The following is a 16,281-nucleotide window of genomic DNA, read 5'->3' as shown; positions in this document are numbered from 1 at the left end:
TCTTTGGTATCTATTTATGTATAACTGAGTCTGAGCTAAAGTGGACTCAAATAATTCGTATCTTTATTCAATTTCCTTACTGATATGCAAATTAAGTCGTTGTATTTCTTTAATTTGGACCAATAAAAGTCGTTGTTAACTAACTTGAACTAAATTAGTTCTTCTGTACTCCGTAGTCCTTTGAAATTGTCCATATGTAATTCTGTGTAATGGTTTCACTTGTGCAACTGTTTATCTTTTTGTCCTTCTGAAATGACTCTTGACAGTTATATTAAGAAGCATGTAAAGATCAGTACAACGTTTTTTATCAGGATTCATTCATGAGTGAGTCGGCAGACGTATCGCATTTGTGGCCAATTAGTCCTGATTCCGAGTTCAAATGGAGGACAATTTCTCTCGGATGTAACTCGAGAAGCGGTTTTTATTCCGCTTTAAGCTTATGTGACCCCTTCCAGCATAACTCGGTTGTTGCATAATAACATTAAGGCGAAACAAACTTATTTCTGTCCATATATGATATGAATATATAGAGCAAATCATTTAAACCATAAAAACCTGGTTTAAACCAAAAAAACCTGGTTTAAACCAAAAAAACCGGTTTTTTGGTTTTTTTAATAAAAACCATGGTTTTTGCCAACCCTGCTACCAAGCAAACATAATCAAATTCCCTGACTTTCCCTGACAAAATTATAATTCTCCCTGACTCTGTCATTCTTTTTTTCTTAGTATAGCTCATGAAAAATAACTTATATTTAAAGTGAACTGTAAGTTTTCATCATTGTTTATATGCTTATACAATATCTACAAACGTACAAACTAACCAATTCATTTACCTGTAATTTATGACTATTTTAGTGGCACTCCTTCACCCCTCACAGCCTGGGAAAGATTTTTTCCTGACACACAATGAAATTCCCTGACTTTCCCTGACCCTGCAAATTCCCTGACATTGTCTGATTGGTAGACACCCTGAAATTGTGCTCTTTGCTACGTTGACAACTTACTTCTTTCATTTATAAATTCAAGTAGCCCCTACTGTTAAGCCACTTTTCAGTACATTTGCCTCGCGATGATTGGTCAACGCATAAAATTCTGTGCTAGCACTGGAAAACGAATCTGACACAGTGTGCCAAAAGAACGCTAGTCCAACTCGGGTTAGGCAGGTAAATTTATCCTTATCATCATAGAGTAAACATTGCTTCAATGCGGTCAACTTCCAAGATAGATAGATGGCCAACTTACAGAGTAATAAGTAACGAATGTCTTATGGGAGAATGCAGCTTCAAGACGAATCAGGTCAAGATGAGCAGGTAGCAAACTTAGAGAGGTGGCCAAGTTGACAGGTTTTACTGTATATATCTATATCTATATATCAGGTGTTCTAAAAATGGCACCCACGGACAACAGACTGCTATTCATGTCAAAATAAAGCGAAAATGCTATATAATGATATACCCTCCGGGGCCTCCTTCAGCCAGCATAGGGAATTAAAATTTCACTATGTGGCAACGTCGCAAATTAACTTGGAACCATTAGCATTGCTACTCGAATCCATTAAGCAGTTACGCCGATTGTTACGCTAATAAATGATGCTAGCGTCAATGTCTATCGACTTTAACTGCCATCTGGAAAGAATCGATGTAACTATTTGATGGATTGGTAGATCTTCTCTGAGGTTCTTTATCTGCAACGTTGCCACATAGTGCAATTTGCGTCTTCAGATGAGGACCCGAAAGGTATATAATTATATACATTTTTCGCTTTATTTTCACTTGTAGAATAATGTTTTGTAGTCCGTGGGCGCCATTTTTAGAACATTCCTATAATATCTTGGAGTAAAAAAAAAAACAAAAAAAAATCACGGTTTCGGTTGGCTCATCGGAACATAAATTCCAAAGTAGGGGAGCACGAAGGCTCAATGATTGAATGATAACCTCTGGTGCGAGGCGTTCTTGCTTGGTCCGATCCATGTGTTTGGTCGACAATATTGTGAGCAGGTTTTCTCGGTGTTCTCCTCTTTGCTCCTACATTCTCATTCCAACGATTCCTTCATAATAACCATTTTATTAATTCAGGGGCGGATCCCGCCCCACAAGAGGAAACTTTCTTATTTTATATATAAATAAAACCCATCCCAAAGTTTGGAGCTCTTAAAAGTAGCTGTAAGTAGCAGTATTACAATCCCCCACACCTCTCGAAGTCCTTCCTGGATCTGCCTCTGCATTAATTACGCCTCTCCCCTGGCCTAAAAGCCATAAGAATGGGACGCGAAACTAGAAAATTCACTTCATTTTCATTTTCATCTCTTTTCAAGTGGAGATACGAGAAACACGGCCACTTTTCTGTGTTTTTGATGATATATATCTAAAGTCCCGATTGATCCGCTATCTGCTGGTAGTTTTGTAAAGACAATACAAAAGGTGGACATTCTGATTGGAAATGCTTAGAATTAATGATTGATTTTGTTTTGTAACCTCTGAAGCTAGGAGTTGAAGCTGGCAAGGTTCGCTAGTCCACAGATCGTAGGAGAAATTACATGTCATAGAACAGCTTCTTTATCACCAAACTACCAAACTTTCAAAAGATCTATAGTATTACAGCACCACTCCAAGTTCTAGTCCTGTAATTATGGAATAATCAATATTTAATTTTTGTCTATTTACCATTATCAACAAATACCAGAACAATGTTGGAAAAAGTCAAGCTATCAGATCTATTTGTAGTGTAACCATTCCATACCGGCTGGTATAAACTACAATTTTACTATTTAAAAATCAGGTTGTCTAAAAAGTATTGAGCAGCATTTGGAAGTCAAAATTAAGTTTGTTCGATGACCTTGTGACATTTTTCCGACACCACTACAATCCCGTCGCTATAGAACTTGTGAGGTTTTTGATCAAAAAATCGTGATAAGCGGCTTCCACAGGCCTATTTTGAAATAGGCTTAACACCATTCACGGAGTACTGCAGAGATCGAGACAAATGACAGTGACGGTGCCAGGTCTGGACTATACGGTGGATGCATTAAAACCTCCCAGTTAAGTTTTCTGAACTTTTGACGGATCGTTAAAGTTGTATGCTGTCTCGCGTTGTCAGTGTGGTGGTATATGACACCCTTTTTCTGACGAACTCCGGTTATTTCTCTTGATTTGACTTGTACTAATTGTCAACAGTATAAGTACAAGTATATTGTTCTGCCTAGCAGCAGTAGCTGGTGATGCACGATACCCTTCCAATCCCACCAAACGCACAACATAACCTTACTGGGCATTGCAATCTACTGTGGAGCTTCTCTTCGCTTCGACCACGATTGTTTTCGCACACTGTTGTCGTGGGCCATCCACTTTTCATCACTCGTGATCAACCACTTTAGCAATGACTCGAGTTCTTTACGTTTCAGTAGAAATTCGCAGATAGAAATTAACCTTTTTTTTAGTTAGATCGTGTAGCACCCAAACGTCGAGCTTCCTTTTGTAGCCTGCTTTCTCTAAATGGTTTAACACTATTCGGTGATGGATGTTTACGTCATTGTGATATCATCACTGCTTACTTGACTGTACTTGACTTCATCTACTGCAAGGAACATCGAAATTTCCAGAAGGAAAGCGACTGAACTATCTTTTGGCTGTTGCTAACCTATCTTCCCTATAAACAGCACAAATATCTTCATGGGCCTGCGTAACATTTTCGCCTTTATCGAAATAAAATTGTAAAATGTAACACAGTTTTGCGGAAAATTCACTCATCTTTAAGGCGCAATACCTTACCCCTAATTATAAGAATTTCAACACTTTTCTCCATTTTGTGTACTAGTTTCAACTGTCAGCTGTCAAATGACGTTACGCTTGACCCGCTGCGACTCATATACCCTAATATTTGGAACATTAACACAATCTTTTGTGCAAAATGCTCAACATTTTTTAAACTACCTGACACTAGTAAGTAATAATTTGTCTAAATATATCCAGACATATAAATTGGTAGCATCATCTACCACTGCTGTAATTCATTTTACACCACTCAGAGTTAAAGGTTAATTACGTACCTGTAGCACCCAATAGGTCTCGGGTTTAAACGTCTGGATTTCATCATGCCTTTGCACACAGAAACCAAGAGTTGGGGTCTGACATGGACCGTAAGAGATAAGTGACGCATCCAAATCACCATATTTTCCCTGTAACGAAACAATCATTTCTTCAATTATTAAGCAGGGCATGATTTATCAAAGGGATCTCTACTTAACTGAAATGCATAGTAAATAAATTCCCAATCATATGCATTCATTCTACACTACAATTTAATACGAATTACATAGTCATTACTTCCATATATCCGAAATGCTCTTTAAAGTATCTGAAAGAATAACACATATATGTGATCACGAGAATAACCTGAAGGGTAGGAAACAAAACGTAATTAGTGTGTGCCAAGACTGACAAATAAGGAGGGTGATAAACCAATCACACTTTCCTTTGTTAAAAACTCTCTAACGATGATCGCGCTGTAATGCGGTGCACTGTCGAACAAAAATAACCAGTTGTCAGAATCAATCGCTTCTGGTCTAACATGTCAAATACAGGTGTCTTTTCGTTATGTCTTTAGAATCTATTTATTTGTCTTTTCAGAATAAATTTTTCGTAGATGTCGTCATCCCAATCAAAGACAATCATCAACATACCGGTAATCTTTACATGAGACTTAGATGTAGATTTAATTATATATAAATCGCGGCGGTTACTGATTGACATTTTGTAGCAGCTTTATATTTAATTACTGGTTACAGGATTAATGTCTAGTGTGATAATCAAACTTTATACAATTTATTTTCTAACATTCAACTCCTGAATACGTTTTACCACCACTCCATTAAACATCACAAAAACAACAATTACTCCTGAACTAGCGGAAACGAAACTCAACAATCTGTCGAGTTGTCGAAGCCCAAGTCTGTCGAGTTTATTGCTGTCGAAGCTCGCATGATAATGATGTACTCAGCATTAGCTCTGCTACATCAAAAGACCGATTGTGTATTCTCTCACTTTTTCAGCAGGAGATTTAAGATTCTATGAAATTCCTGACTTCTTTTTTTAAGGCTAAAACACTAGATTTCAATATATGTCGTCTTACAAAATGAAAAGAAATCTCTAAATTTATGTCTTCATTATCTAGTAATATACTCAGAAATTGCTTACATTATTATTCTTAATATTATATGTTCTACTGGCTTGGTTTATAATTTTTGTTATTCGTATACCTTATCATCAATTGGAGCAAGATGGGTAATCGCTGGCCCGCAATACAATTTTGCCCTATGTTTCGCTTGATCTGATTTCCACGCGAGTTGTGCTTTTTGTTTTTCATTAGTAGTTGTGTGTTGGTAATGATTAACAGTATCAAATTTAAAGCCATGCTAGAAGAATGTTAGTTTACTATTTATTTATTTATCACATCTTGCCTTTTGCACTCCGCTATTCCATTCGTCACATGGATTCATTATATGTCTTTACGCAATTGGCTGATAGACTTCACTCAATTTAGTTTGTGATAGCTTATGAGGCTGGTGATAATAATTGGTTACATATAAGAAAATAAAAATAAGCCAAATTCCTTTAAATCTTCATGGATAGCAACAATATTAACAATATGCGTCTGTATCTCCCGGATGGACAGACTGGGTAAATATATACGGAAGGTTTGGTAAGCCAAATTCTTTTAAAACTTCATCGATAGCCAAAATATTAACAATGTGCTTCTAAAATGTGTCAAGTACATTAATCTTATTGCTCTGCATACAAAAATTATGTCTAAAGGAATATAGGACACGATCTCCTCATCACAAAAATCACATACCTGGAAATACTTGGTCTGGAAACGAGTAAATGCACAACCGATCCTTAGATCAAGCTCTTGACGGGCATCTACGCTTCTGGCCTCGTTTTCATTTGGAACTCCTAGATTGGCCATTGCTGCTTTCACATCTTTCTCCGTGATAGCCGAGAAATGAGCTCGATACACAACCTGAGAAAGAAGTAGAACAGGATTAAGACAACGAACAGAACTTACACATATGACTGGTTGGTTTGTTTAATTTCTTGATTTTGGAATTCCTATTTTCGTTTCCAAAATGAAACAAAACTAAATCTTTACTTTTTTTCCCCCTTACGTTTATGTACTTACGTACACGAACGATTACGGAAATAGCAGAATTAAGAATGTGGAACGAAATGTGAGAATTTCAAGCATATTTATCGACACAATGTTGTCCACAGCAGAGCACGCTCATTTTAAGAAAATTATATAGTATTTTCCTGTCATTGTAGATCAGGTGAAAATACCTCTGAAGACATACGTAATAAAATCCGTTATATGGAGAATAAAATAAAGATTCAGAACATACCATGTAACTAAACCTTACAGTGGTAATGTATTTATTTCAGGAAAATATTTCATTCAGAGCCCATACCCACAAAAGTAGGGGTCCAAGGAATAACTAGTCACATTCGACATGAAAGGCAAGATTAGTCAGATGAAGAATGGTTGGAATTTACCTGATTCGTATTAGTTCTCAATGAAAAGTAGTGATAGAGCTCCTCGACGCGGAAGATCCTGTTTTGATTCTCGGTGGGAGCTCCCTGTCTTATATACGTTCGATGCTGAAAAAGGATGTTGAACTCCAAAATCAATGATCCAAATGTTATGTATACTTACACCGGAGCCAATGGTGTGGTCCTGTAATCCAGCAACTTGGGACAATATAGTGCAGTGGGAAAACGGCCTATATTATGAAGGCTAGTTTTTGCATGATGGTCTGTGTACCCGCCAGCCGCACCAGATTTAACAATTAGTCATGGTTCAGAGTCCATGTTAATAGAGGCTCCGCGTCCTTCATAAAGGTGTAACAGAAGGAATGAAAACACAAACTTCTAAACCAACCGACTCTTTCCATCCATGATGTGCTCCAGTCAGCAGATGATCCACTCCCATCACTATTGGCTGTGGCATTCTTAAATAGGTCCGTATTCAGGTATTATATACCCTTGAACCCAAGAAAACTCTCACCCATTCCAACTTAATTGTTCATATTCTGTGTGGGCTTAGACAATATCGCCACATCCGCTTACTAGGATTAAGAAGAGATTAGGAATTAGATTTCTGGGCTTTCGGTATCTATGGCCACGTAAGCCCGTCATGTATGAGGGATGACGTCTGTCGGCGATCACACTATCCGAGGAAAGGGAAAGAAGTGGCCTGTATGTTAGGTACCATCCCGGCATTTGCTTGGTGCGAATGAAGGAAACTCAGGAAATCCTCACTGAGGATAACTGAGAAAGCTTTGATATTTTTTCGACCGATGTCCCATTGGGAATCGAAGACGGGGCCGCTCCAAATCCGCTTACATTGAGTCACTAACAACGGGGCGAGGCGTACAGAACCAAATGCACGTAATACGATGGCAACCAATAAACAATATCAACTCCTTCTAGCGCTAACAGTATCGTAACAAGAGAACGAAAATCTTTCAGTTTTACGTTCCACGGTTATGCCGGCTACTCTAAAGGAGACGGTGATGATTAGAAATGAATGAAATGGTGGAATGAAAATATGGGAGAAAACGGAAGAACCCCGAGAAAATCCACCCACACGGTGTTTGTCCATCAGAAAGTTCACCTGAAGCGAGCTGGGATTGAACCAGGGACCCTAAACACCAGAAAGTAAATGCTCCATCACTGAGCCACCACGGCCCCTTAACGAGAAAATTAGTTCGTGCTGTAGCACTAACATTGTTTTTAGTATAATCTCCCCTAAATTTCTCTCTCGTGGACAGATTCTTCTTTTTCGCATACCATACTTCAATCTCAATTTTCCATATACCGCTCTGGACCCCCCCCCCTTCCCCGCTCCTATGCCCCATGCATAAATACAAGCCTGCTTAACCCATTCCTCTATTTAATTCAACTAGCCCCCAAATTATCTCATATGGATCCTTGTGCTCCAGCTACGAATAATAAATCTGGAAATACGCGCGATAACAATTCGGTTACTCGGTACTTCATAGAACTAAACTTACATCATTACTATATACATTTCTTCTCATGCTGTTCTGTACAGCATTGATCACTTCATAGCAGATGTTCTCTCCTTCCTTGTCACAATCCAACCAGAGGATCAAGTATTCGCAACCTTTGGCTTCTTGAGCTAAAAACTGAGGCATCTTTAGCTTTGGCATTGCCTCCTTCTTCTCGGTTGTACAGTAGAAAAGCTCCGCCTGGAAAAAAGAATCGTAACACATACAGAAAGGAACTACATTCAATTTTCATTACACACATTTAAGAAATACTATAGGCATTAGTTACTTAATGAAACAACAGGATGCACACCAAATACTAATAACAAAAATCTGATGGTCACCTGAAGCATCCAAAGTAAATTACAATCGTAAACGGTTCCAGCAATAAATATTTGCTATCATGAGTGCGATTTTTTATGATCTTCAGATGTTGATTTGCTTCAAGTCTAGATACTGGTAATGGGAAGACAATCCTGGTTATAAAAAAAATGAAATGAAATGAAATCTTTGAGTTTTACGTCCCACGGTTATGCCGGTTAGGCTAAAGGAGACGGTGATAATGAGTAATGAATGAAATGGTGGAATGAAGAAAGTGGGAGGAAACGGGAGAACCCTGAGAAAACCCACGCACACGGTGTTTGTCCATCACTTGGCGGGGGCTGGGATCGAACCCGGGACCCCAAGCACCAGAGGTGAACGCTCTACCACTGAGCCACCGCGGCCCCACTATCCTGGTTATAATACAAGATTTTTTTTTTCGTTTAACGTCCCATGATTATAGTCTTTAATCTAATGGAAACGGATAGTTAATAGAGGTGAATGATTGAAATAAAAAGCAAATAAAATCTTTAAATTTTAGTCCCACGTTTATACCGATTAGGCTAAATGAGACGGTGATGATGAGAAATGAAAGAAATGGTGAAATGAAGAAAGTGGGAGGAAACGGGAAAACCCCTAAAAAACCAACGCCCACGTTGTTTGTCCACCATAAAATCCATTTGTCGGGAGATGGGAACGAACCAAGGACTTCATGCATCAGAGGCGAATGCTCTACTACTAAGCCACCCTTTAGTCTAAAAGAAACGGATGATTAATGAATTAATGTAAAATTATTTTTTTGTGTTTTTCCAACGGGAATCGAACCCGGAGCCACAAGAAGACCTCAGTCAAATTCTTTATCAACATCCCTTATGGCTACATGGTTCGAATCTCCCGTTAAGCTGTAGGTCCACGTCTCATATAGCTTCGATGCTGAAAAAGACGCAAAACTGCAAATCCAAAAAACCCAACCAATGTTAACTCTACAAGTAGATTCAGCTAAAACCTAACCTAGTCCTTCGAGCAATGCAATTCTTGAAAATATGAAACACACTGATGATGGCGAAAATTTATCGCTGAAACTGTTTGCGATTGGATTTTACTTTGAGCAGTTGAGATTAGTGTAAAGACTTTTATTATTACTAAACACTAAATATATATATATATATAGATAGATAGATATAGATATATAAGTTTAACGACAACAATTTAATATACAAACAACAGAAATTGTTAATGAAATATTCCTAGCCCTGTATCCGTAAGAATTTAACGTTCTTTAAATTATTTCACTAGTTTCAGTAACCCCTTAAACTGCTGCGCTAAAACTATTGTGGCATTTCTCACTTAGGGTTACCCCAGAAGAGAGAAGAGGACAACTTCATTACTTAGAAAACAAATTACGAAATAACAGGAGTTGTGAAGCACTCGTACACATCTTCTGTCAAAAATAAAATTAAATTAACTTAAAAAAAAAAAAAAACTTTAAGTAACGATTTATAGTAAACTGAGTACGCTCACTATGAACGAAGATAATCACTAACACTAGGAAAAACCCGTTAAACCATTCACACTGTATTTTATCGTTGTTTTGAAAAATTAAAACTTAGAAATTTGATTATTAATCCTAGAAACTCAAGAAAATTTTCATATTAAGTCTTAATATTCCAAAACGACGATGAGACACATTGTGATTGGATTAACTTTTATTTGTTATTATTATTATTATTATTGTGATTGTCTTCGTTTATAGTTAACTCAGTTTACTATAAATCGTTACTTAAAGGTTTATACATATGATGGTACTTACGGGATCCACTCGATCCCAGTTGTTGTATTTTCCAGTGAAATCCAAGGTCATTACATGACCACATACTGACGTCATCTTAAAATGGATATTTTCATTTCTGAATGAACCAGGCCACTCGTGGACAGAGCACGCTCCATTAAACCCTTAAAACAAAGAACAATTAAATTATTACTTCCGTTTTATTATTTATATATTTTTAAGTTTAACGACCGACGATACCGCAGGGAGGCTAAAGAAGGCGGTGTTGATGACAACAATAATGGCCGAATGAAGAAAGTAGCATGAAACAGAACCCCGAGTAAACCCACGTACATGGTGTTTATTCACACAACACAATTGGTGCGAGCTGGAATCAAACCAAAGACCCAATGCACCACAGATGAGCTATCAGCCACTGAGTCGCTGGCCCATGAAACAAAAAGCTGTTAAGTATCCTGGCATAAATACTCTATTCTTGGCACCGACTGCCCCATACTCTATTAGCAACTTCATATTTTCACTACTAAAACTTGCATTAGGCTTTAGCTTCTCTGAAGGAATGGATTCTGAAGCCGACGTAAGCGAAGGCAAGCAAATAGCAGAGGATTAGAGTGCTACAGGTCCTATTCTAAGTCAGTAAAAACTGTTGAAAATATGCAAGCAACTAGTCTTTGCGTGAATACATTATATTCTACTATAACACACATACAAACCATCTTAAGATGTATTCCGGGAATTAATGCTAAGAGTAATTACATTGCAGCTGTCTTTATAAACAAACTTCTGACACCACACTTTACAATTAAAATTTCTATTTTCCTGCCAAGGGTTCATTTTTCATTCTTCCATAGTTTTTTTTTTAAGGCAGTGTCGGAATTGTACAAATCGTTTAGGTAATTGCAGCGAATGTATTGTGAAAGCAACTAGCCGAACCTAACCTAGTCTTCTTAAGCGACAGTCTCATTTATGACACCCACCGTCACTAATGCGCCTACTCCTACAGATAATTCAAATGATATACAATCTTACAGTTTCACGTCCCACTATTTTGCCTGTTAGGTTAAGGGGCACGATGATTAATGCAAGTGAACGATAATGGAATTGGTGGAATGAGAAAGTGGGAGGAAATAGGAGTACCCTGAGAACACCCACCACAAACTTACTTGGCAGGGGATCGAACCAGGAACCCCACACACCAGAGGTAAGCACCCTGTGACAACCACCGTCTCCCATCTTGCCTGCTCCCTACGGACACACCTCCGTGTGGGACCATCAGCCACAGGTTGGTTAGTTTTCTAAACTAGATTTTATGGCATGGGTCTCGACGCAGTATTTATATGCAAAACGGTAAACTTTCCCAAAGTGAATCTGCACGAAGGAATGAAAATCCCTTTTTGAGAAACACTTTCTAAGACACTGACAGTGAATTTCTTTATATATGACACAATTTTAACGCCCTTAAGGCTGAAATGTTCGACCTATTCTGCGACAAAGGATTGCAGGTGTTTCCCACAAAACTAACAAAAAAAAAAAAAAAAAAAAATCATGGGTAAATAGAGTGAATTATACGAAATTCTACCAACAAACAATCGAAAAAGATAATATAGGTCATCGATATACTCTTGAACCACATGAAGATACGTAGTGAGGCCATATTAAGAAAACTGACAATACAGCATAATGTTTCAGAGTTTCAAACCGACTGTCTTAGTAATTAACCTAGAAAGTGCATGATATAATAGAGGAGACAAAAATGGCAATTGATTATAACACTCTAGTGTCCCACAACGTATCGCCCCTTTGGGAGGGGAGGGGGGCGGCGCTACCTTATTTTAAGTGGGTATGAATTTGTAAAATCTGCGGAAGAAATATAGGTATTGATTTCACAATGGGATTGCATAGGTAACTACAATATATCCGGATCTTTCCTCTCACATGTATAATTATGTAGAAATAAGGGGTAAACCGCCGCAGATGGTGACCCCGAAATACAAAATTTACGGTGAAATGAACAGAATCAGACAATGTTAGCATGAGAGTGGAACAAACAAAAGTGATAAAGGTCATCAGTGTAGGGTGATTATTCAGGGAGAAAAATGAAGTTAAATTCTGGACTAGGTCTATATGAATTCGGGTATTAATCCGATATTAGGTAAACAGGCAATAGAGCTGTGTTTCAAACCCATACCTCATTAACTAACCTAGGATGTGTAGGCTGAACTAATGGAGGGAAACACACAGAATGCTGTGTGGAAAATGGTAAGAGGGGATTTGTATCTCAGCCAAATGTGGTGAAATGGGGCAAAATTCCGGGTGCAATCCAATTTTATGAGCACACAAATTTGTAAAATAAACAAAAGAAATATATTGCTTGACTTTACAATAGAATTTTACGTACTCAAAATCAGTATCTCACCTTCTACATGTATAGTAAGGTAGAAATATGAATGGAAAGTGTGCTTTTTACCATGTAGTACTCCATGCGAAAAAAAATGTAGTATTATCTGAAGTCAATGTACAAATGCTGTTAGATATGTCGCAATGCTGTGCCACACACAAGGTATGTATTTTATGTCATATAAAGTACTTTTCCTTGTTTATTTATATACTCACCATCGCTGATGCGCCTGGTCCCTAAAGGTGCAATCACATGCTACCGTCTGGCCCCCTACTGCATTCTACCCTGAGTCGGTTAGACAGCACTCATGCTTTTTAGTGACTACATGGCACAAGTTGGTTTGTGTTTTAAAGTTAATTTGTATTCTATGCACAGCAGTTATTATGCCATATATACAGATGCTGTAGTTATACTCAGCCCTACTAGGTTAGTCTGCACCCATTAATACAACTCTTTTCTTGCGAAACACTTTTCAAGGCAGTAAGTGTGAATTTCCTGCTAAGAGAAATTCATATTTCATGAATGTATGTATGTCCTTGTGTAGCAACCTATAATTTTTTTTGAATGCGTTTTGTAAGTTTTGATGTCTCAGGACATGTATTTAATACGGCGTTCTGCCCCTAATCCCTCTTTCGAAGTTTCTTTCACATAATACTGTAGGAAGGCTCTCGAATGCTGGTCCGCACACACAGGTGAAAATGGATTAGTAGCTATGTTGATTTTCTTTCTTTATCAACTCGATGCACATAATAATGCCAAGTAAGCGTTAGGAGTGAAGACGGGTTAGTAGCAAGGTTGATTGTTTTCTTTATTATAACTCAATGGAATTGGGGAACGTTGTTATAGAACCCTATCGAATACGAATAAGATGTGTGTTGTCTATAGTGCTGGTTGGAAATATGGGAAGCTAAAGACTTGTGCGTAGTTTGTAACACTTAACAGTTAGGAGGTCTAATTTTGCGCAGTAATACAATACAGGTGACTAGGTATCTAGTGAAGAACAAAGAAAGCATGAAAATAAGAAATATTTGTGACTAAAAGTTACGAGTAAACAACGGAAACGAAAAAGCAGTAATTTTAAATGAGGTATATTAAAATAACAACGAATAAATAATAATACAGTGTTGAAATAGGTTTATGTGGGTCTAATCCGGGACCACCATCTTCGGAAGGTTTCACAGAATACGAAATTAAAAGTGTTCTCCTTACAACGTAATACTTCATATGGAAGAAATAATAAAGTGCTATGTGAACGCAGTCTACAAAGTGACCACGGAAAACGCTCGGATTATGCGACTTCCATATAAATTTAACCTCGCCCTTTGGGAAGACATGATATTTAATCGGGCGCATTGTTTTAGTCATTAATGAGTAGTGTGTAGTTTGCAACACTTCACACAGGCCACAAAATTTCCGGTCGCCAGGTTGCCATTGGCGACTGCAAATTTAGAGCTGGCGACCAGTATTCAGTAAGAATGGTTTTTGTCTAAACTCACAGGGTTGCGCGGTTCTGTTTCGCACGAAAATAAATGTCACTGAATGTGAAAAAAATGAAATCTGAGTTTTACGTCCCAAGTTTATGCCGGCTAGGCTAAAGGAGATGATGATGAGTAACGAATGAAATGGTGGAATGAAGAAAGTGGGAGGAAACGGGAGAACCCCTAGAAAAACCACGCACACGGTGTTTGTCCACCACACACATTGAATGTGAAGTCTTAAGGTAATATTTTTTTAACATGTATGTGAATTGTCCAATTCAAAATCATTATCCTGAATCAAATTGTCTGGTTTTAGAATTTTATGTCCTGACGTAATCTCTTTCTTTGTCAAACCAAAAGCCGAGGGGAAGGGGCCTATCATAATTTGTATGTGTGAGATATTGGCGACCATCGTTTTGGATTGGCGAGTGCGGCTGACTTGGAAATTTTGCGCACTGCTTAACAGTTCCAAGGTACTAATTTTGCGCAGTAATACTATACTGATGTATACGGGTGTAGGAAGGAGCAAAAGAAGCATGGAAATAAAAAATATTTGTGATTAATAGTGAACAGTGAACGCCAGAAATGCAACAGGGGTAATTATGGGTAAAATATATGAAAGTAGGAACGAGTTAGTTGGAATACAACGTTGAAAACAGATTCATATGGGTTTTAGCCGGGCCAATATCTGTGGCAGTTTAGCCCGGGTTAGCTTAAGGTTAGGGAAATTTTGACCCATTTTCATAAAATTAATAGGGTGTAATTTCTTGTTTCTGAGTGAGTATACCAGTTGAAGCAGACGTTTTGAAAGTTACCTGAAACTAAATAATACCCAATTGTGAGATATAGTAACACGACGATATGTAAACAACGTTTAAAACAATTTTATGCTTCTCCGATCATGGGCCGCCATCAACGGAACCATAACCAAAAGGACCTTCTTTCTTGAATAAATCTCAAAGCATTAGGATATAATTACACACCAAGGAACGCGATGTAAATATATTTGATTAATGGCCTCAATATTCTTAATCTAAACAGAGGAGGTGTACAGTATTTGCATCTTACTGTCTAGTGCATAGAAAAAAAAATCTACCACTACCGCTGTCAAGCGGTCTGCTCTTTGACAACCAAGCAACATGATTTATACTTAGATGTGAAATCAAATTAATTTTTCTTACTTTAATTGTACCATCTCATATTTTGGTGTAATTCCTCACCTTTTCTTGTTGTATTTCTCCCGTTGCTTAATATACTTGCTAACGATGCGGCAAGAGAAGGCTTTTCCGCCACCAGAAGAGCCGTTTTCATTATTAAAATAACGATGCAACATACGAATACAGTTCACAAAATAAACTAGAACACCGCTGCACCGTGCTGGTTTCTATTATAAAACCACTGTAATGCTAGAAAAGAATTCTTTAGTCTGAATTTCGGTACTACATAAGATGTTCTCAATCACATCACGGGTATATGACCGCCGGAACATAAATAAATCTCAAGACGACGAATCAAGTCTCAAGTCGTAAGAGTTGACTCTTGACTCAAAGGAAAGCAACTGAAGCCAATGAGTCAATTCAACAAGAAACTTTTTCTGCATGAAATGCTCTTGCGAGTAATAACAAATTCTGATTGGACTTAATATGATCCATTAGATCCGTTCCGAGGAGTTGAATTTTCAGGTTAGTTAATTACATTTCAACAGGCAGAAGATATTAACAATTACTGCTAAAATCTTTCACGGAAAGGCCAACGTGGGCCACTTTCTGTAGCAGTTTGCGTGAATGAAACGAAAACTCCACGTTTAGTTTGCGATAATAAGTATAATTGAATTTTTCATGTTTCTGCCTGCGTTACGTTTCGTAAATTTTGCGAAGACTGGTAAGGCCGTTATGCATTCTTTCAGGTCTCCAGCAAATCAAGGAAGGAAGACTATTTAGTATTACCTGACCAGGATAGCAGTGCGGTTTCGGGAGGATGGCGCTGCTGTTGTGTTTACATCATTTTCTTGGCAAGCGCGGTAAGACAGGGGAGCGGAGAGTTCCACTCTGCAGTGTATCCAACGGTTTTTAAAAGTTGCAGTTTAGATGTTATGCATAGCCTAATCTCTTTCCGCGTAATAAAGAACGCCGTAAGTTATGTGATTGTAGTGAACCATTCCTGCAATAATGCAGATGTATTGTGAATAGTGATATATGAATGGAAATTACCAATTTAAGAACAACATAGC

General features: G+C 37.8%; 1 protein-coding gene across 1 annotated transcript in view; it reads right to left on the bottom strand.

The window, feature by feature from the left end:
- The window catches only part of Top3beta (DNA topoisomerase 3-beta), a 50,746-nt gene extending 35,121 nt beyond the window's left edge, over nucleotides 1–15,625 (bottom strand). Inside the window, exons 1-5 of the mRNA XM_081739198.1 lie at nucleotides 15,272–15,625; nucleotides 10,197–10,339; nucleotides 8,069–8,266; nucleotides 5,851–6,018; nucleotides 4,046–4,174 (exon numbers count right to left, since the gene is read on the bottom strand). Coding sequence (XP_081595324.1) covers nucleotides 4,046–4,174; nucleotides 5,851–6,018; nucleotides 8,069–8,266; nucleotides 10,197–10,339; nucleotides 15,272–15,362 — 729 coding nt within the window. The 5' untranslated portion in view covers nucleotides 15,363–15,625. The remainder of the gene's footprint in view (nucleotides 1–4,045; nucleotides 4,175–5,850; nucleotides 6,019–8,068; nucleotides 8,267–10,196; nucleotides 10,340–15,271) is intronic.
- Nucleotides 15,626–16,281: the final 656 nt, after the last annotated feature.

This window comes from Thermobia domestica, chromosome 14, assembly GCF_964235325.1.
Source record: "Thermobia domestica chromosome 14, izTheDome1.hap1.1, whole genome shotgun sequence".
In the NCBI taxonomy this organism is placed as follows: Eukaryota; Metazoa; Arthropoda; class Insecta; order Zygentoma; family Lepismatidae; genus Thermobia; species Thermobia domestica.
Note: the sequence above shows the minus strand (reverse complement) of the source record. Positions and strands in the feature narration are given on the sequence as shown.